Raw genomic sequence first — 20,885 nt, 5'->3', positions numbered from 1 at the left:
AAAACCGTTCAGGAGGGAGGCTGGTGGCTTGAAGGACGGTGGTGACCTGGAAAGAAGCGGGTGGATTTGGCATTCTGGAGGTGGAGTCCATGGGACCTAGTTATAGTTTAGGAAAGATTATGTCAAGATTGACCTCAGCTTTCTTCCTTGAGTCATGTGGGATGTGTTGGTATGTTTATTGAGATGGAGAGAGTGGTATTGAAAGGGGAAGTTTCAAGAGTTCAAGTTGACATGTTAAGATGTTAAGTTTGGGATGCCTGTGAATTATCCAAGTAGAGATGTGCAGTAGGAGGTTGGATGCACCAGTCAGCCTGAACTTAGAAAAGTCTGAGTTGGAAATACAAATGCAGGAGTCCTCAGTATACAGCGGTTCTGGAACCTTGAGAACCACTGAGACCTTCTCATACAGAGGTTCTTTTTTTTATTTTTTAAAAGATTTTATTTATTTATTTTTAGGGAGGGAAGGGAGGGAGAAAGAGAGAGAGAAACATCAATGTGCGATTGCTGGGGGCCGTGGCCTGTAACCCAGGCATGTGTCCTGACTGGGAATCGAACCTGCGACACTTTGGTTCGCAGCCCGTGCTCATCATACAGAGGTTCTTAATCGGGAGTCCAGGAACTCCACAGTGATTCATAGATGGAGTTTGGAGTCCATTCTTGGTTGGGGAAAACTTTTCTTACTTTTACTAACCTCCAACTGAAATTTACCATTTCCTTCGATTTTGAATATAGGCCTCAAATAACAGCAGTATTAATAATATAGGCATACCTCAGAGATATTGTGGGTTCAGTTCCAGACACTGCATTAAAGTGAATTGTGCGGTAAAGTGAGTCACATGAACTTTTTGGTTTCCTAGTACATATTAACATGTAATTACATATTCTAAGTACATATTAACTTATTAACATAACTATAACATATAGTTATGTTTACACTATATTGTGGTCTATTAAGTATGCAATAGCCTATGTCTAAAAAACACAGTGTATAATACATACCTTTATTTAAAAATACGTCATTGCTAATAATCTAACCATCATCTGAGCCTTCAGCGAGTTGTAATCTTTTTGCTGGTAGAGAGGATCTTGCCTTAATGTTGATGAAAACATCTGCAAAGCACAATAAAATGAGGTATGCCTGTATTTGTAATTTTGTCACCAATAGAAATCAAGATATTTTCATTTTACGTTACAATTTTTACTGATATCTCAAGGTAGCATTTATACTTACCACTACCTCATAGTGCAGAATTACTAAACCCATGACTAGGTCCTGTTTTTAATGCATTAATAAATGCATTAACAATACATTGATGTATGCATTAATAAAGAACACATCAGTGAAGAAGTTCATATCACAATATTTCATATTTTGAAAACCGTATTTCAGTAGAATTGGCTTCTTTTGTAATTCTTTGTATCTTAAGTTATTACGAGGAGGAATCTATAGGTTTCATCAGATGCCAGAAGGATCCATGGTACATAAAAGGATCAAGAATCGTTGATCATGAGACTATAGAATGAGAGAAGGAGCCTGAGCTGGAACCCTGAGTTTGGTTAGTGAAGGGAGGACCAGGAAAGGAGACTTTGAGGAAAGTTGGAGAGGCAGGAACAAGTCCAGAAGAGGGTGGTGCCATGAGAGCCAATAAAGGTCAGTGTTTGCAGAGAGGAGCCAGCTGGATCAGATGGGTCAGATGGGTGAGGATTTGGGTTTGGTAACATAACGTCATTGGTGATTTTGGTAAGTGATTTCACTAGAAAGATTAAAAACACACTAGATTAGAGTGGGTTGAAAGGTGAATGGACAGTAAGAAAGTAGAGACAGTGACTATGCTGCCAGCCCGCTTTTTTGGTAAAGGGCCACATAGTAAGTATTTTTGGCTTTGCAGGCGCCTTGATCTCTGTCATGACCTCTGCTTGTAGTGTGAAAGCAGCCGTAGACAACACGTGAATGAGAGAGTATGGCTGTGTTCCAATGAAACTTTATTTACAAAAACAGAGCTGGATTTGACCCACTAGTGCAGTTTGCCAAGACCTGACATAGACAGTGCTTTGTAGAGGTTGGATTGGAGGCAAAGTGGAAAAATGAGGAAGTAACTGAAGGGAGACAAGGAGTACCTGAAAATGTGTTATGTATTTTAAGATGGAAGATTCTAGAGCATATTTTTTTGCTGATGAAAAAGATCCCGTGGAGAAGGAGAGACTGCTGTTACAGAAAAGATAGTATTTAACTGTAGCAATAAACTCCTAAATAGGCAAGAGGGGGTTGGATTAAGAGTACACAGATTCTTAAGGCATTGATATTTCTCTGTGACTCAGTGTTACTTTGAGTGACATGAATGTTAGTGTTAATAGCCAGACTGATGGGTAGTCTGTTCCTGTATGTGGTTCCCATTTACTATGATGAACTAGGCCTAGAGGAGAGTTGAATGAGAAAGAGATGAGATGTAGCAGCTCATTTACTTAATTTGTTAAATTTGGGGGTTAATTTGGGATTTTGTTGACCTGGATCAATAAATATTGCTACCTTCATTTTTCTTGCAGATACCCTTAAGACCCTAATTCTGATTCTGTGAAACAACAAGCCCTGAGAGTAAGAAAAAAGTTCTAGCTCAGGATTCTCATTCTGTTTTTTTTAGGACATTTTACTTGGTCTATTTCTGTCAGTAACAATGGCTCACTTTGGCAATTATTACAACTGAGGAAGGATGAGGGCAGGCATCCACGTCACCACTCCTCCGCCTCCCCCAATATTGGGAGTCATCATTCTAGACCTTTTGTGGATCCTTCAATTCCGGAGTTTAAAAGGCATGTTTTTTCTTTTCCCTGGAGCAGTTCAGGCATCTGAATGATCTCAAGCACATTCCCCACTCAGAGATTTTCCCTGCTGTAGGAATGCTTTGCCTTTTGCAGACCCCGGTATAGGAGAAGCATTTTGCACACATTAAAGCAGTGCATAGTTTCATGATGAGCACAGCCAATAATCCAGGCAGTGGATTCTTTCACAGCTTTTTATGGTCATTGACTAGGCTACACAGAAGGTAGTTACAGAAGGCATAAGCAGTTCCTGTCAGCTGTGTGAGCCTCCTAAAACTCAAACCCACTTTCTGAAAATGGTCTGTCACCAGCACTGAAAATGCTTACAACTGGCATTGGAGCTCATAGACTGAAGAGTTCTTCATCTGTGATTGTGCTGACTTGGCTGATTAACTCTTTGAGACTAGAAGAAGTGAAATGAGAGGCCTTAATATTCTCATGTTATATAATTTCTGCCTGACTTTCTGAATTATTTTTTACAAAATTAATATTTGTACATTGACTAAAACTATTTTTTCCAAAACATACAGCAAGGGAAATATTACAGTGAAAAGTGTCATCTCCCAGAGGTAAAACTGTTGTTTCTTGTACATATATACTACAAGAAAATGTTTATGCCATGCAAGCACATGGACTCACATGTTTATCCTTTTTTCTTAAAGCATGAATGAAATCATATAATCTATTTTGTTCTACAACTTGCTTTCTTAACAGCCTGTCTGTCTTTCCATATCAGGACATACTGATTCACCTCACTGTCTCGGCTATTTTTTCTGCCTGGAACAATCTTATCCCTGATCTCTTCCTGCCTCCCTCTCTTCCCGTTTGTACTTAAATGCCACCTTGCCAGTGATGCCCTTAGCTGCCCTATCTAAAGTCTCAGCCCCTACCCCCTTCACTTCCTATTTCCCTTCTCTATAATGACTTTTCCTTGCGCTGATTATCTGCATACTTTTTGTTTTGTTTATTGTCTGTTCCCCCACTACAGTGTACACTCTTTGGGGAGGAATTTATGACTGTTCACCACCAAATCCCTAGCCTTTACAATAATGCCTGACCCCAGAGTAGACACTCAATAACTATGTGTTGAACAAATGGATGGATGATTACATTGTTTATCACATTTGGGTACACCATAATTTATTAAATGATCCCCTATTGGACATTTAGGTTTTCAGTTTTGCCCGCTTTTATGAACAATGAATGCCATGTTGAATAGTCGTGTGTGTGTGTGGTGTGTGGGGGGGTGTGTGTGTGTGTGTGTGTACACTTTTGTACTGTTGTATAGGGTAAATTTCTAGAAGTGGAATTGTGAGTTGAAAGAATATGCACATTTTAAATTTTTAATAGTTGTCTCACTTCCCTAAGAAAAGGGTATTACCAAACCGTAGTACTGCTAAGAGTGTATAAGGACACTCATTTCCATACACCCTTGCCTACACTGGTTATAATCAGCCTTTAAGACTGTTCCAGTCTGATAGATGAAAATGGTATCTCATCTTAACTTCAATTTCCTTCATGATAAGTAAAGTTGAATACCATTTCATGTACTTATTCACCTTTTGTATTTCCTTTTCTCCTTATCTCTTTTCTCCATTGTTCGGTTAGGGAGTTTGGCCTGTATTTTTGCTAGCACATCTTTCTTTGTTTTAGTACATATCCTCTGCCTAGGCTGCAACCAGATCTAACCCCAGAGAACAGTATACATCTGGGCCACAGCTATTCTATGCCTGGAACATTTCTAGTCCTGGTGTTAATGTCTTCGTCTCTTGCGCACATTTTTTATTTGTTTACTTGTTAGTAAAAACAATTATATAAGCACATAGATGTTAGCTATATATTAGGCACCGTACTCAGAACTGTATTTGTTTATCTCTTTAAGCATCACTGCAATCCTATCAGGTGGTAGTGTTTTGTCTCCACTTATGTAATTTATGTATATAAAGCAACAGGGCTGGTGAGATGCAGTAATTTGCCTGAGGTCACAGTAAATGGCCTGGCCAAGCCAGGATTTGAGCCCAGGTGAGGTGGCTCCAGAGCCTGTCCCCCTAACCACTAAGCTCTGTATCCTCCAGTATGGGAAATGGGTTATGTGGCCCAGTCTCACTTTCAAGAGACCTTTTGGCCCATATATTCCCATTCAGAAAAAGGGCAACAGTTGAAACAAGGGAAAGTATTCATGTATAGGTCTGAAAGTTTTTCCTTACATATAAACTAGATTCTGTTACCTGGTTCACAGTTTAAAGAACATAAAAAGGTTCACGGTGAAAAGTTTTATTCCCACCCTTGTCTCATTCACCCTATTTCCCCTGCCCTCTACTTTTGTTAGTTACTGTATATACTTCCTATTTTCTTTATATATCTATAAGCAGGATAAATAAATATACAGATTTGTAATTTTTTCCCTTTCTTACAAAGTAATACACATTTATTTACACTTTGGTTTTTTCACTCAGCTCATCCACAGGTTTAAGTCCATCCTGTTCATCAGCTATTTATTGAGTGCGATATATACAAGGCACTGCATTGGCTTTGTAGGAATATAGAAAGAAGCAGGAGACAGTAGTCTCTGGCCTCAGGGCATTTACAGTCTCTTTCTTCAGGTTGAGCCATAAGCAAATGTAAAGCGAGTGCTCCTGTGGCCTGGTCCTTTCCTGGCTGACTCAGGCTGCAGCACAGAGCTCTGTTGGTCTACTGAAGGCAGGAACGTGAGCCTTTGTCTTTAGGGCAAGACTGAGAGACTTCCTGAATTGTAAGTCTCTTATTTATCTTAATATCCTGTTAGAACTTTATGACTGAACAAATAAATTTGTACTTGTTTTAGACTTCAAGGAAACTAACCATTTTATATCTTTTTCATAAACCCAAAGGGAAGATTTTTAGGATCCTTTTGATTTTAGAATTTATCCTGGCCTGAGGGGTGTTGGATTAAAAGGAAATTTTTCTATGTCAAATATAGAGCCAAAGGAGGCGAACTCATCTGTAGACGGTTTGTTGTACTGCGAGTTGGGGGAGCCTTCTTTTCCCCTTACCGAGGTTTCCGTCTCTGCTTTTCTCCCACCCCTGATAGATAATGGAAAAGACTCAGTTAATCCCAACTATAGCAGAATATTTTAGGGCTGTGAGCAAGCTACCTCTGTTTTATTTGTTTTAGGTCTTGGCTTGTATTTTCTTACAGCTTAATTCTATTAAAAGACTGCTCTGTTCAGAACCCCTCCCACAGTTGTGGACATTCCAGGAACCATGTGGAGACAGTGTGGTGTAGTAGTTAAAAGAGTAGATTCTGAAGCTGGCACTGAAATTCCATTTTTTTTCACTGCCCCCAAGTAGACATTCTCAATGTTAGAAGTCTGTGAATTGAGCCAATTTACTTTTCCCACTGAGCTTTACAGCCAAGGGCAAGAACTAAAAGAGAAAATCTAGCACTTATATTTCTCTAAGTACTTTTCATCAGATCATAATGCATGTTATACATGTTACATGAATGTATTACACACAGGTGCTGTCGAAGCTTCTCTGTGCTTAGCTTTATGTAAGGAGTATTCTTTAAAGGAACATGAATTACAAAGGGAAAAAAGTCAAGTTCTAAAATGAAAGGTCACATGGGGCTAGGAGTAGAAATAGAACGTGGGTTTCCTTTAGCTTCCCACCATTGGCTGCCTCGCTGTTCTTTGAAGAATTATTTGTGGCAGAGACCCTTTCCTTTGGAGACCTGTTGCTGTCACAAGAAAAGAATGTCTTTGGAGCTATATTTTTGGGTACAGGATAGGCTTTCCCCCCGTCCCCCCATATATTTTGTTGTGGGAGTCTGGTGCTTGCTGCAGCAGGCCCAAGTTGGGAGAAGAGAGAAACACTCTGTTGCTCTTTAGAGGGCTGGAGATGGGTGGGGGGACGCGGCCTGTCCGGGTGAGCCTGCTACCCCTGCCTGGCACATCTAGATCCCTGTCTTGCAGGGGCTGCAGGATGAGGGAGTTGCATTGCTTCAGAATCTTTTGGCCATTTGCTCATTTTCTTTGTATCATAATCATTCTAATCTGTTTCCTTAGGCTCTTCATCGAGAAACTACCAAAACATCGAGATTACAAATCAGCTGTCATTCCTGAAAAGAAAGACACACTAAAGGTGGGTCTTCACTCTCACTGGTGCCCATCTAAAAGCTTCAGAGTGGCGCACACTGACTTCAAAGTAAAAGTAGGAGTGTCTGCTTCTGAGCACCAAATCCTGCCGTGGGAGATGAGGACAGTTGGTTCACCAGATCAGTATGAAGTAGCAGGGGGTATTTTAAATTGTTTTTAGAAACATTGTTGCTATTGCCAATTTGACTTCTCTACTTAATTAGCGGGGAATTATTCTGATTCTCAGTATTTTTGTGTATGTCTCAGAAATTAAAGGAGATTGCATTTCCCAAAGCAGAAGAGCTGAAGGCAGAGCTGTTAAAACGATACACCAAAGAATATACAGATCATAATGAAGCAAAAGTGAGTATATAACAACAAAGTAGGGAAATTAGTTTGTTTTCTTAGGCTGCTCTGGGATTATAATATTTCAGCAGATCCTGTGATTTTAATGTGATACTTAACTTTTTTTTTTTTTTTTTGGCAAAGGCCAGAACACAAAAAAGTAGAGCACAAATGTTTAGACTGAGTGTTCTAACACAGATTTAGCCTGCTTGCCCAAGGGGGTGACTTGAGGGACAGAAAATCTATTGCTTGTCTGCTATATCTGGAACAAGAACCTAAAAAACAGTGAAAATTCTCCCTGAAGCATAGGTTTTTAGATCAGAGAATTTGTCAGGTTTGATTCACATTTTGTTATACCTGAAACAGGCTATACCTGTTTGAAATGATTATTTTTCAAGGCATTTTCACGTAATTCTTGGTAGGAAGAGTCAGTTCAAGCTCGTGGAGACACTCCAGGGCACTGTCAGAGGTCTGTGACAGATGGGAGTGCGCCCGGTGGCGGGCCCTCCGCGTTGCTTTGCAGCACTCCGCTCAGCTCTGTGCCGGACTCTGTTGGTGAACATCAGCAGAGAGCTGAGCAGCTATGGGGCATGTGTTTCTAAGACACTGAGTAAGCGAAAGCCTTAATGAAGGAGATTATTACCTAACATTTCTTGTTCATTAAAAATGTCACTCTATATTGAACTGATCACCAGAAAATTACCAAGACTTCATTTTGTGTTGAAAATTCAATGAGACCCCTAACATAGGAGGTATAAGTTTGGATTTGGTTCTGTCTTACATCCCTATTTGGGATAGAGAATATAGACATGAAACAGAGAATAAAACTGTCTCTGATTCTTATTATGATGTGCAAACAATAAGTTGCATTGAGATTTTGTAAAGAAGAAAGTACATTAGAGTCACTGGGAAGAACACTAAGAGGATTAGGACTGTAACTGGCCTTGCAGAATAGGTACATGGTGGCTAGAAAGACAGTAGTGGTGACTCTTCCGTGTGTGTAGGGGTAGAGGGAGCAAGGGAAGCATCAATCCTGTGTTGGGAAATCAGGTCAGAGCAGAGGTACATTTTGGGAAATCCCCCTACTTGCACAGCCTTGTCCTCCTGAGATATGAAGTCACTGAGTGTAGTGTTAGCCTAACTCCTAGTCTTTCTTTGTAGAAGAAGGAGGCGGAAGAATATGCCCGGAACATGGCCATCCAGCAGGAGATGGAAAAGGAAAGACAAAGGGTAGCACAACAGAAGCAGCAACAGCTGGAGCAGGAACAGTTCCGTGCCTTTGAGGAGATGATCCGGAACCAGGAGCTAGAAAAGGAGCGGCTGAAAATTGTGCAGGAGTTTGGGAAGGTGGACCCTGGCCTAGGCGGCCCACTGGTGCCTGACTTGGAGAAGCCCTCCCTAGATGTGTCCCCCACGGCACCTGTTGCATCCACACAGCCCTCAGACTGTAATATAACCATAAGGCCTGCCAAGCCACCTGCGGTGGATAGGTCCTTGAAACCTGGATCGCTGAGCAACTCAGAAAGTAGTGAGTCATTTTGCTCATGTCCTCTTCTATCTTAGCTATAGCTAAACAGTATGTCATTCCAGTGGATTCAGCCTAAGATGACCTCCATGATCCCACTCACTAGGCTGTATTGCCATGCTGCGTCCTATCACACTGGCTATCACACTGGCTGTATTATGAGAGTGGCCTTTGCCTAAGCCATATAATTAACCTGGATCCAGGTCAATTTTCTGAAGAATTAATACTATCCTTGAAAGTCCCACCTTCAGTTTGTAAAGGGCGATACAGAGATTTGAAATGTTCAGTGAACTAGACACCACTATTGGCCTTTTATAAAAGACATTTGAAGTTAATTGTACCACTTTGTAGTATAACAGCTGATTTGATAGGGCAGTGGACTACTGAATTGTGCTTGCCCTGAGAACATTCCTAATCCTTAAGGAGTTTAGTCAGGTAAATACTGGATACAATCTGATAATTCAGTCTAACCATAGAAACTGTTGACAGTCTTCCTCCTTTCACCAGTGGTTGACCGTCTGAGAAAATAATAGCTGCAAAATAAAGAGTATACCTTAATTATTAAAATAGATCTTTTTGGGTAGGAAGATGCTTTCAAGTAATCATTTGAACAAGTCTGCTTTGCAGAAGATCCACTTAAAAGGACACTGTAAGAGTGGGCAAGGTGTGCTAGGCTATGAAGCCTGGCGTTTAGGATTTTTTCCCCCACATACTTGGCAGACTTGCCTGTCACTACTGTTCCTTCATACATACTCTATGCTTTGGTCAAATTGAACTCTCACATTGCCAGAACAGTTCCTGGATGATCTTATCCAAAGAGGTTTGTTAACATTTGCCCTGAACCTAAAATCTCCTTTCTCCATGTCTATCTTCCTGATTGTCTTAAAGTTTTAACAGATCCCCTTCCCTTCAACCAGATTGATTCTGTTCTTAAAACCCTTGGAGCTCTTATTATCTGTAATGCAGTTGAGGTCACTACCTGATAGTGTAGTCATTTGTCAATGACTAGATTTTAACTTCTTGGAGGGTTAGGGTTTGAGTGTTACTCTGTTTTGTATTCCCTGTGGGCTGAACACAGTGTCTACTTGGTAAGTGATTATTGAGTTGAAAGGGAAGCACTGTGCCAAGCCTTAACTCAGAATCCTCAGATACGTCATCAGATTATCATGTGACTGTTTGGCTCGTGGTCTGCCATTGTTACTCTCCAGCAGTTCAGATCTTGCTGTTGAATGTGCAAAAGCAAAATATCCTTTTTTCCTTTTTTTTTTAATGAAAATTTGACTATGAGAGATACCTCCTGATTTTAGCCTGCTGGCTCTCATAGGTTTCTCCTTGGTGTTCAGGGACTGGGTCACATTTTTTTAAAGATGTGATTTATTTTTAGAGAGAGAGGAAGGGAGGGAGGAAGAGAGGGAGAGAAACACTGATATGAGAGAGAAACATCGATCAGTTACTTCTTGTACAAGCCCCAACCAAGAGCCAAACCCACAACCCAGGCATGTGCTCTGACCAGGTATTAAACTGATAACCCCTTGCTTTGCAGGATGATGCCTTTTCTGAGGACCACAATTTCTGTTGTTGTTTTCTTTTACCATTTTAACTTTCTTCTAAATTAATAAATTCAGAATTAAGTAGTTACCCAAATTACTTCCCATTATCTAGAATGTATCCTGGTGTATTTCTTTGAAAGGTTTACTCTTTGATATTCTTATCTTAGATCAAAGAGATTTAAAATAGAAGTGAAAGTTTAATTGAATGAGATTTTTTTCCATCCTTTGTATTAGATGGTGACAGAATTCCTGAATAGCTCAGAAACTTCTTTTCAGTAGTAGTGTACTTTTGTCTTATCTTGAATGATTGAAGCCTCTTTTCTTTTCTTCAAATAATGTACTCCCAACAGCTGTAGCCAGAGATTGGAGAAGAGACTTTACAGCCCTCTTTCTCCTGCCATTTAGGATGAGGTTTCCCACTTGCTGCCTGACCTTGGTTGGGGAGAGGGGACAAGGCGGAGGGGAGCAGTGATTTGGCATCGCTCTCCCAGGGTTGCCAACTCTGAGTCAGTGTGGGGAGGCTCTGCCAGTGGTCTCAGACTTTTCCCCTTTCTCCATTACAGCTCCTACAATCGACGGACTGCGCCACGTGGTGGTGCCCGGGAGGCTGTGCCCGCAGTTTCTCCAACTAGCCAGTGCCAACACTGCTCGGGGAGTCGAGACCTGTGGCATCCTCTGTGGAAAACTGGTAAAAACAAATGCTTTCCTAAGATGAAATTGTTTTTTCCCCCTTGACCTCTGACTCTCAGAGAATACAAACAGGGTCAGTTACTCTTTGTACTGACCCCTCTGCTGAAGGGACCATGGACAGTGTAATACAGATATTGCTTTGAATTTGGTAACTCTGTGTTTGGTTGATTTTCAGAGTCCCTTGAATTGAACTGATTATTTTAATGCTAGTAGTAAGAAATACCTACTTCCACACTTGGTGGGAAGATCCAGTCATTACCTATATATCATTTTTTTCAAGCACCTGCTCTAAGGTGGGACTTGGGGATATGAAATACATAAGGCATGTAGCATGTGTCCACAGAAAGTACCCCAGCACTGTGGAAAGGTGAGGGATATACGCCAAAAGACAAATAGCATTCTGAATAGCATGTGCAATAGGAGCACTAAGAACTTTAAGGAAGGAAAGATTGTTAAATGGAGGCACTTACAGAGCCCATTACTAACTGCTGAAGGAATAAATGAATGACGTGGAATAGACTTACACTGAGCCTTAAAGGATGAGAAGGACTTAGAGAAACAGGAAAAGGGAAACTAAACATGAGCAAGGGAAGAGAAATGGTACTATTTGTGGAACTTCTTGAGAACCACAAGTAGACCCATTTCACTACAGCAGGAAATTGCCCCAGGGCTGCGGGCATCTGTAACTTTTCAGAGCACCCCCCGGGGAATACACATCAGTACCAATGTTGTGAACCACAAGGTGTGGCACTCGGAGCGAGATGTAGACTGGGGTGGGAAGGGCCTTTATTTATACAGATGTTTAACTTTCTACTGTTGTGGCAGAGTAGAGTTGCATGAGTGCCAGGGAATTGTGATAGGCTGTTTTGTCCTTTGACAGATGAGGAATGAATTTACCATCACCCATGTTCTCATCCCCAAGCAAAGTGCTGGGTCTGATTATTGCAACACGGAGAATGAAGAAGAGCTTTTCCTCATCCAGGATCAGCAGGGCCTCATCACACTGGGCTGGATTCATGTAAGCAATTCCGAGCTCTCAGGGTCAGCCTCTTCTCTCACAATGTTATAAACATACTGGTTGCTTTTTTCCTTTGAGCAAAGTGAATTATTCTCAGATTATTTAGATGATTGTGTTTCCCTCCCTTGGATGGAGACTTGACTTCCCTAGCATACATGACTGCTTGTACTCCACTATTGATTTCTGGAAACTACTAAGGGCTTTTAAATTTTATTGAAAAAAAAGTTTTAAAAGTCCTGCCTGGCGTAGCTCAGTGTATTAAGCTCGGGCTGCGAACCAAAGTATTGCAGGTTCGATTCCCAGTCAGGGCACATGCCTGGGTTGCAGGCCATGGCCCCCAGCAACTGCACATTGATGTTTCTCTCTCTCTCTCTCTCTTTCTCCCTCCCTTCCCTCTCTAAAAAATAAATGAATAAAATATTTAAAAAAAAGGTTTTAAATAACAATGAACTTGTTTTCCTAAAGCCCCAGTTCCCTCATGAGTGTGAATGGTGATGGGATGCTGGCCTAGACTATAAGTGGACACAGACTACACCTACTTCATTCATACTCTGTATGTTCCTACAGGTATATAAACCAAAGTACTTTAAATGAGCCAAGGGAGTTAATTCAGATGTTTGCATTTGGTTTTTTGTTAAAGCAGCATATACCATTGTATAAGCCAGAAGGGCCACCAGTATAGGGGATTTTCAAGTGTCTCCATATGTTATGTAGTCTTTTGGTCATATTCAGGTAGAATATAATTCTATCTCGAAAGATTATTTCTTAACTTCCTGTTCCTTTTTAATTCCTCACTCTCACAGACTAAGCTACTTTTTACGTTGTGTGCCAGGGTTACATACAACAAAGTCAGCTCGTTTCTGTGTTTGGGAAGATTACTCACATGTGCATGTTAGCATTTGGGAAACACTGGCCTGTGAGGCAGTCCCGTGTGCCTCTGTCCTTTACTCAGTTTAATTTCACGAATATCTGCCTTTCATCATGCATCCCCATTGGAGAGAAAATGTGTTCCTTATCTGAAGGTGGATACAGATTTGAGTAAGATACGATCTTAGTCTCATGAAGGAGATTAGACACAAACAAATTATAACTCCTCAAATGAGGCAGAATGTGCCAAGTTCTTCAAGAGGAGCAGAGAGCCCTGTGGAATTCAGAGGTGGGAAGGACCATGCTTGGTATGATTTACTAGAATGTTGACCAGATGGGCCAAGAGAGAGTTCCGCATGGAGGGAAAGGCCCTGGAAGAGGCACACGGTGTTCCCGGAGCCTTGAGCGTCGTTTGCTGGCATGTGGTTCGCATAGGAAATGGTAGTAGATAAGCTTTGATATGATACATTGAGTAGATAGACAGAATAGTTGTCCTTTTCAGTAAGTGGAGAACTCTTAAAGTTTGGGGTTTTTTTCCTTTTCTGTATTTGTGATGATTTCTTTCTTTATTAGCATAGTTGACAAACAATATTATATTAGTTGCAGGTATACAACATAGCAATCTGACATTTGGAGTAGAGCAATGACAAATCAAAGCCATACTTCAGAAAATGTAAAACAAAGGCAATTTTAAGATAAGTTGAGGCAAGGAGATCATGTAAGAGATTACTGTGGTAATAAAATCTAATAATGAGAGCCAGGGTGATGTCACTGTGTGTGGGTAGGAGGAGATGAATGTAGGATTGCAGAGGATGTGGGGATGAGTAAGAGGATGATGAGTAGAAGTCAATGATGACGTAGAGACTTGGGGCCTGACTCACAGCAGTGGCAGTGATCATCTCATAAGCAGAAACAGGGACTCCAGGAGGAGGACTTACTTTGGAAGTTGGGTAAATAGTGTTCACTTGTGAGCATGACGATGGTACCAATGAGACATTAAGTTGGTGGAGGTAGTTATCAGACAGTTGGAAATGTGGCTGGAACTTGGGAGCAAAGTGAGGAAATAAAGAGACCTGGGAACCTCTGCATAGAGCTGATCTTCGAAACCTCAAAACTGGAGGACTGGCAGCCTAGGGGAGAGGCTACCTGGGGGGACATAGGAAGTCGGCAGTAGAGAAGCAAAGAGACATAAGGTGAGGGTAGTGTTAAGGCACAGAAGTCAAAGGAGGAGGACTTTCTAAGAAGAAACTTCAGGATGTTAACTATGTCACATTCTGCAGAGAGTTCCAGAATAGCGAAGACCTGGATGAGCCTGTTGGATTTGAGAAAGTCACTAATGACCTCGATTTCGTGAGTTTTAGGCAGTGGTGGGAGTAGATTATAAGGGTTTAAGAAGTGATGGGAATCGAGGTTGTGGTGATAGTAAAATACACACTAATTTTTTGAAGAGCTCATTTCTGAAGGAAAGAGATAGAATGGTAGGCAGCTGGAAGAGTAGCCAGGTTGAGAGAAGATTCACTTGATTTATGGTTTAGTGTGAAAGCTTAAACATGTGTTTTCTGATTTTGTTTTTTTTTTAAACCTTTACATTTGAAATACAACTATATATATAAGTACATAAACTAAATTATGAATCATTTAGCAAACATCTGTGTACACAAACTATAAGAAATAGACATTGTTGAAGAAACAGAACGTTGCCAGAGGCGGCCCCCACCAGTCTCCTGCCCAGTCATGCTCCCCCCCCCCACCATCCTGACTTCTCTGGAAATCCTTTCCGTTTTTTATAGGTTTACCACCTAAACATGTATTCCTAAACAGGATGTTTACTTTTGCCTGCTTTTAAACATTATACTAATAGAATTGTGTAATATGTATTCTTTTGTGTCTGGCTTCTTTTGCTCAATGTTTTTAAGGTTTATCTCCATTCTCAGGTGTAGTTGTCTGCATGTGTGTTTAGCACCCGTGAGCCAGTGGAGGAGATTTTAAAGGGCAGGAGAGACAGGTAATATGGAGGTTGGAAAGTATCAAATCAAATGTAAAAAAGGACATTCACATATGGGAGAGAAACTCTCATTACTCTGAGACAGAATTGAAGGCAGAGTGAAATAAATATACAGAGAGATTTTTGAGGTTATATTTAGAGGAGTTAAGGAAACTCATTTTTGGTGATCTGATTTCAACAAGATTGGAGTCCAGATCCACTGCCCAGTGGGAGGGAGATGGGGGTTTAGGACCTGAAGGAGATGGGGAAAGTGGAATATTTACTGTTCAGACTTCAGAAAGCTTACCCACAGATGAATAACAGGATTTCTAATATCAGTGAGGGCCCAGGTAGGAACAAATTTAGAGCCTAATTGATAGCATTTCAGCTTTCCCCACCCCCCACGATATTTCTTTTCCATTCTTCCTAACTTGGGATTAAAAATAAACAAAAGCAGATCATAAGTGTGCTCCAATTTTAAAGTTGGCAAGAGGAAAATGTAAAAGATCAGTTCTTCCTTCTGCACCTTGCCAGCCACAAACCAAGTTCTCTAGTCAAATGCCTTGCATTGTCATGTTTGATCGTCCCCTGTCCTGTGGCTCCCAACCCAGTATTCAGGGTGCTCCTTTACCTGGTCCCAGCCTGAATTTGCTCCTGTGACCGCTCTGCTCCCGTCCAGGTGCCCAGGCTGCCCTCAGCATCCACTCCCCCTGCTCATTTCTGTTCCTTTGGTACATTGTTTTCTCTCCATAAAAATGCCTTCCTCTGTCCCCAGCATGGTGGACACAGTGGACATACCTATTTTTTCAAGAAACTCAATTGTAAAGGGATGGAGAGGGAGTGAAGGCATAATAGTTAGAGGGAAGCAGAGGCTCAAGGCAAGATTTTTTATTTAGTTTAACAATTATTTATTGAGCCCCTGCTTTGTGTCTCTATATTGTCTTTCTAGCTAACCCAACCTAAGATCAGAGGCCTAGCTCAGCATATAGAGGCCTCATTTCTTCCCAGTTACAGTACTGGTTCTAACCATGGGATAAAATGTGTTGTCCAGCCATCTGTCCTCAGCAGTCTATAGGACCATATTTTCAGATGGAAACTGTTCTTCCCTGTGCTCACCAAAATTCTTACCTGCCCCGTGAGGACCTCTCTCTATTCGGCTAACGGTTCCTGCCCTGCAGACCTCTTCCACAGTAAGCTGGCCACAGTGTTCTGTGGGCTGGTGCTTCTCAGACAAGGTGGCACATAAAGAACCATTTAATGAGCTTTTTAAAAAAGAAAAGCTCCTGGTGTGACTCAGTGGTTTTTTTGCTGGCCTACAAACCGAAAGGTCACTGGTTCGATTCCCAGTCAAGGCACATGCCTGGGTTGGGGGGCCAGGTCCCCAGTTGGGGGTGTTCAAGAAGCAGCCAGTCAATGATGTATCTCTTGCACATTGATGTTTCTCTCCCTAAAAGTAAATAAATAAGTAAAATCTACAATTTAAAAAATACAAAAAGAGAAGTTCCTCTCAGGATGGACATTTCCAGGGGTGGAGCACCTCGGGAGCTTCAGGTTTTGCACAGCAAGTTTGAAAATGGTGGTCAAATATACTTATTTGTTTTCTGTGCTTTTCTGTCAGTTAAGGTTGGTGGTCTTTTTAAGTCATACTGGGCCTTTCTTTTTCCATTCTGGTTATCTAAAATCACACCCCCTCTAAGATGAACATACGTCATTATATATTTGTTCAATTGTGTATAAAAGTGTGCTTAATAAAACATTAAATAACTGAAAACAAATGAAATAAACTGAATATACATTTAGATGGTGCTTTAACTGATTACCCTCAAATTTCAGTATCTTGATCTTTTTCCCAAACAAGACTGGGTCCCTTGTGTGATTTAACTACTCACTGAAATCCTGGTCACCCGCTGCCTCTTAAGTCCTTGGATGATGCACTTGAACTGTTGCCGTCTTTGCCTTTAGAGCCCCAGACTCATGCTTGATCTCACGACACCTCCTTCAGGAAGAAGAGTCATTCATCTAACTGTGGCTTATTAAGTCCTTGACTTCTCCTGTATTGGACAACTGTACCATCTATTCCAGCATGGATGATTCTCATTGTGGAGAGGGAGCGTATGAGGAGTTAAACAAATTGGAGATTATGAGTCTCTTCACACACTCACATTAAACAACCCTTGTTTACACTGCTGGAAAGGAAGCTCATTATCTATTATGAACTTCATGCACACCCCTCATGGCTACAAATGACTTTGTACTTGACAACCAGATTGTGACCAGCTGTTGAGAGCTATCTGACTCTTCCTTCCTACATGGGCTGGGTTAGCCGGGTAGCCTCACTGAGAGGGTCTGACTGCTCTTTCCCTTCTCAGACTCATCCCACACAGACTGCCTTCCTCTCCAGTGTTGACCTGCACACGCACTGCTCCTACCAGATGATGTTGCCGGAGTCCATAGCCATTGTTTGCTCCCCCAAGTTCCAGGAGTAAGTACCTAGGACACCATTCGATGGGGCGTTACAAGGAGACAGTTAAGGAAAAGCCTCAGAGGAAAAGGTGCCGTCTTAAGACCTTGTTCTCTATAAAATAGACTGTGGTATTGACTGGCTGTTCTGAAAGGCTTCCTTTTAAGCCACTTCGCCTGATAAACATGTTATGCTTGTTTGAAAAGATATCCAAGCAACAACTTAGGTGCTTTTCTAAGAAAAGGACATAAGAAATTTGAAGTATTTGACATGAAGCAGTAGGAATTTTAAGAGGTGGATGTCAGATTAGAAATTTCAAAATTGAACAAATTTCTCAATGTTAACTTCTTTTTCATTCTAAATCCTGTTATTCACTGTGAATTCCCCCAGCAAAATTAGTGTGGTGGCAGTGATGAGTCATTCTCTAACTCTGATTCATTCACCAGAGAAGAGACCTATGATCCCACACACTTTGAAGCTGCCCCCAAATGAGCTATGAGCTCGGGGAGGGGGGTGTGATGGGGGGCGCATTTGCTTGATTTTGGGGCTGCCCCAAAATGAGCTATGAGCTCTGCTGTGTGTGTGTGTGTGTGTGTGTGTGTGTGTGTGTGTGTGTGTGTGATGGGGGGCGCATTTGCTTGATTTTGGGTCTGACTTTTCTTTTTTTCAGAACTGGATTCTTTAAACTAACTGATCATGGACTAGAGGAGATTTCTTCCTGTCGCCAGAAAGGATTCCATCCACACAGCAAGGATCCACCGCTCTTCTGTGTAGGTATCTGTGTAGAAGAAACCGGGGCTGTGCCTCAAGCAGGGAGGACAGTTAGAGCTGAGGAGGCACATTGCACTTTGTGACCCATACAGAAGATCAGCCTTATCCACCCGTCTTTTCAGATCGTCCTGATGAGGACGAGCAGGGGGCGAGTGTCACAGGAGCAGGTTGGAGTCGGCTCTGCCGCTTACGGACCGTGTGCCTTTGCTCGAGCTACTCCACCTTCCTGGGCCTCAGCTTCCTCACCTGTAAAAATGGGGGTGATGATAATAATAATACCTACTCTACAGGGTTTTCAAGAGGATTAAATGAAATAATATGCAGAAAGTACCTAGTGCCATAGCTGGCTTATTTATTAATGCTTAGGTTTTTTTTGTTCGTCAACATCAGTTGCTAAGCCTATACTTCAGTATGAGATTTGAAATCAAAGTTAAAAAGCCACTTAAGATAAGTAAAGTATATTTGATTCTGGAATTTTATGTATAAAATAGAGATTCTTACGGACTTCTTAGGAAGTTTTTTCCTGTAAGTTGTGTTCTGTGAATAAAAGGTCTCAGTTGCTGGTAAGATCCTCATGTTTCAGTGTGCCCCTCAAATCTGATGTGGTAGCATTGCTCCACTCCACGCTGCCCATGGAGTGTTATTTCCTTTGGGTTCACTAAAAAGTGACCCATATGGAAAAGAGACTCAGAACCTTGTCACGTAAAAGGAACTGGGGTTGTGCAGAAGAGAAACTCCAGGGAGAATCTGAGAATTGACCTTGATGTTGGGAGAATTGTTATATAATAAGATGTGGGGTGCATCTCTAGGTAGAACCAAAACTACAATCTCACAGAATGACAGTTTTCAGCTGAGAATGAGAACTTTCTGACAGATCTGCTAAAAAATAGGTTAGTCTGTGGAATGGTGTGCCTGAAATCTGTGTGATTTGTTAACTAGTGCCACCCCAATGAATTCAACAAAAAGGAAAAAATATATTAGGCTAAAAACTCTTAGAGAAAAGCATTAGACCAGAAAAAATGGGCTAGTCTTCCTTGAAATGTAATAAATGTCTGGGTGCTGTGATGCTGAAACAGAGGCCGCACTATCCCCCCAGAATGCCCAGGTTTGCAGTTGTAAAAAACCCCTTTACATGCCAAGGAAGCATTCCCCACGTGCAAGTAGGCGAGCTTTATTATCTGGTTGACATAGTGACCCAAAAACTGCAGTGAGTTCAATTCTTTCAGATAGATCTATACCTCTTGAATGACTCTAGAGTGTAGACACATTTGGAAAATAAATGAGGCTGTGCGGGTCCACATTGATTCAGGGTACAGGTGCGGACTGGCGGAAGTAGTGATTCCCAGGCCCCTTACTGAAACTGCCAGTGAAGTGGCAGCCTGGCTTCTGCACTGAGTCATTAGCCACTATGAGCATTTTAAGTAAGAAATTTTAAAGCATGACTTCAGAATTTTCCAGGACTTCCCCTTTCTTTGTTTATCCCTGTTACAGAGCTGCAACCACGTGACCGTTGTGGACAGAGCAGTGACCATCACAGACCTTCGCTGAGAGTTTAACTCAAGCCCCTGTCAAGAACTATAAAACCACATCAGTGTACTGTAGCCCCTTAAGTTAAACTTTCCAGAAAGCTTTGGAAGATTAATTAGACAGGATAGAAAGTGAGTATCACCTGGGGGAGAACCGATTCTCTATTTCTGACTTGAAAAGAAATAATTGAATATATTTTTTAGGCAAGTCTGGAAAATAGCACAGTCATGCTAAAGCAACTTTTCAGTCTGCCTCTAACTAAAAATTAAGTTGAAAGAATGGTATAAAGTCCTGGCTGGGGGGCTCAGTAGGTTGGAGCATAGTCCTGTACACCAAAAGGTTGTGGGTTTGATTCCTGGTCGGGGCACACACCTAAGTTGGGTTCCATCTCCAGCTGGGGCGCGTACAGAAGGCAGCCAGTCAATGTCTGTCCGTCCGTCTGTCTGTCTGTCTCTCCCTCTCTCTCTCTCTCTTCCCCTCCACCCCCACCAACCCCCACTTCTCCTTCTCCCTCTCCTCCTCCCTTCCTCTCTCTAAAATCAATAAAAAAAAATATCCTCAGATGAGGATTAAAAAAGGAAAAAATGGTATAATGAACACTCCTATGTTCTTTGTTCTAGATTCACCAATTGCTAACATTTTTTTTCTTTCAGCTCTCCTAATTTCTCTGCCAACTTGTTTATTGTTTACCTCTGGACTAATTAAGGGCATCTATGCAGAAATGTGGAAGCCATTCAGAAAATCTCTGGGTTTTCCTATGGTTTATGGCAATATTAATGAAGTTTATTACAAGGGCCAGGGACAGCTCACTATGTCTGACCAGATGGTGAGGCTTGAAAACCCTGAAGAATGATTTTTGTCAGGAATTATTTAACACATAGTTCAGGATATTTTTTTCCTCTATAATAAAATAACAGTTAACTTATTTGTGTACGTGTGCTCTAGAGACACCTGTTTGACCAACCATTGTCCAAACAGACTGACTGCAAGGTCTGGTTGTTTGGTGATATGGAATTTGAGATGAACTGCCGTGAAGGTGTGCCCCAGTTCACTTTTAATTGTCCGGTGTTTTTTGTCTACCTATTGCCATCATCCAGAGCTATGAAGTCATCTGTTCGTTTTGGGGCTGTCTCAAGTGGGTCATCCATTCACTTCCTCCTTATGCCCTAAAAGCTTTCAGATGAAGATAATAGAGCCTTTATTTGGAGTGCCAGG

At 41.5% G+C, this 20,885-nt stretch overlaps 1 protein-coding gene across 8 annotated transcripts in view; it reads left to right on the top strand.

Moving 5' to 3' along the window:
- The window catches only part of LOC123811466 (STAM binding protein), a 30,860-nt gene that overhangs the window by 4,612 nt on the left and 5,363 nt on the right, over positions 1-20,885 (top strand). For 6 of the 8 annotated variants that reach the window (XM_045827599.1, XM_045827598.1, XM_045827595.1 and 3 more), the window contains exons 3-10: positions 6,864-6,939; positions 7,200-7,295; positions 8,439-8,805; positions 10,916-11,040; positions 11,923-12,060; positions 17,281-17,393; positions 18,043-18,142; positions 19,635-20,595. In XM_045827599.1, the coding sequence (XP_045683555.1) occupies positions 6,864-6,939; positions 7,200-7,295; positions 8,439-8,805; positions 10,916-11,040; positions 11,923-12,060; positions 17,281-17,393; positions 18,043-18,142; positions 19,635-19,691 (1,072 nt within the window). In that variant the 3' untranslated portion in view covers positions 19,692-20,595. Of the gene's footprint in view, positions 1-6,863; positions 6,940-7,199; positions 7,296-8,438; positions 8,806-10,915; positions 11,041-11,922; positions 12,061-17,280; positions 17,394-18,042; positions 18,143-19,634; positions 20,596-20,885 lie in introns of those variants that run through there. The other 2 variants (XR_006784392.1, XM_045827601.1) reach the window with 2 other exon arrangements.

The sequence above is a fragment of the Phyllostomus hastatus genome, unplaced genomic scaffold (assembly GCF_019186645.2).
Source record: "Phyllostomus hastatus isolate PE091 unplaced genomic scaffold, TTU_PhHast_1.1 phas_scaffold_78, whole genome shotgun sequence".
Classification (NCBI taxonomy): domain Eukaryota; kingdom Metazoa; phylum Chordata; class Mammalia; order Chiroptera; family Phyllostomidae; genus Phyllostomus; species Phyllostomus hastatus.
This window is presented reverse-complemented; position numbering and strand designations above follow the sequence as displayed.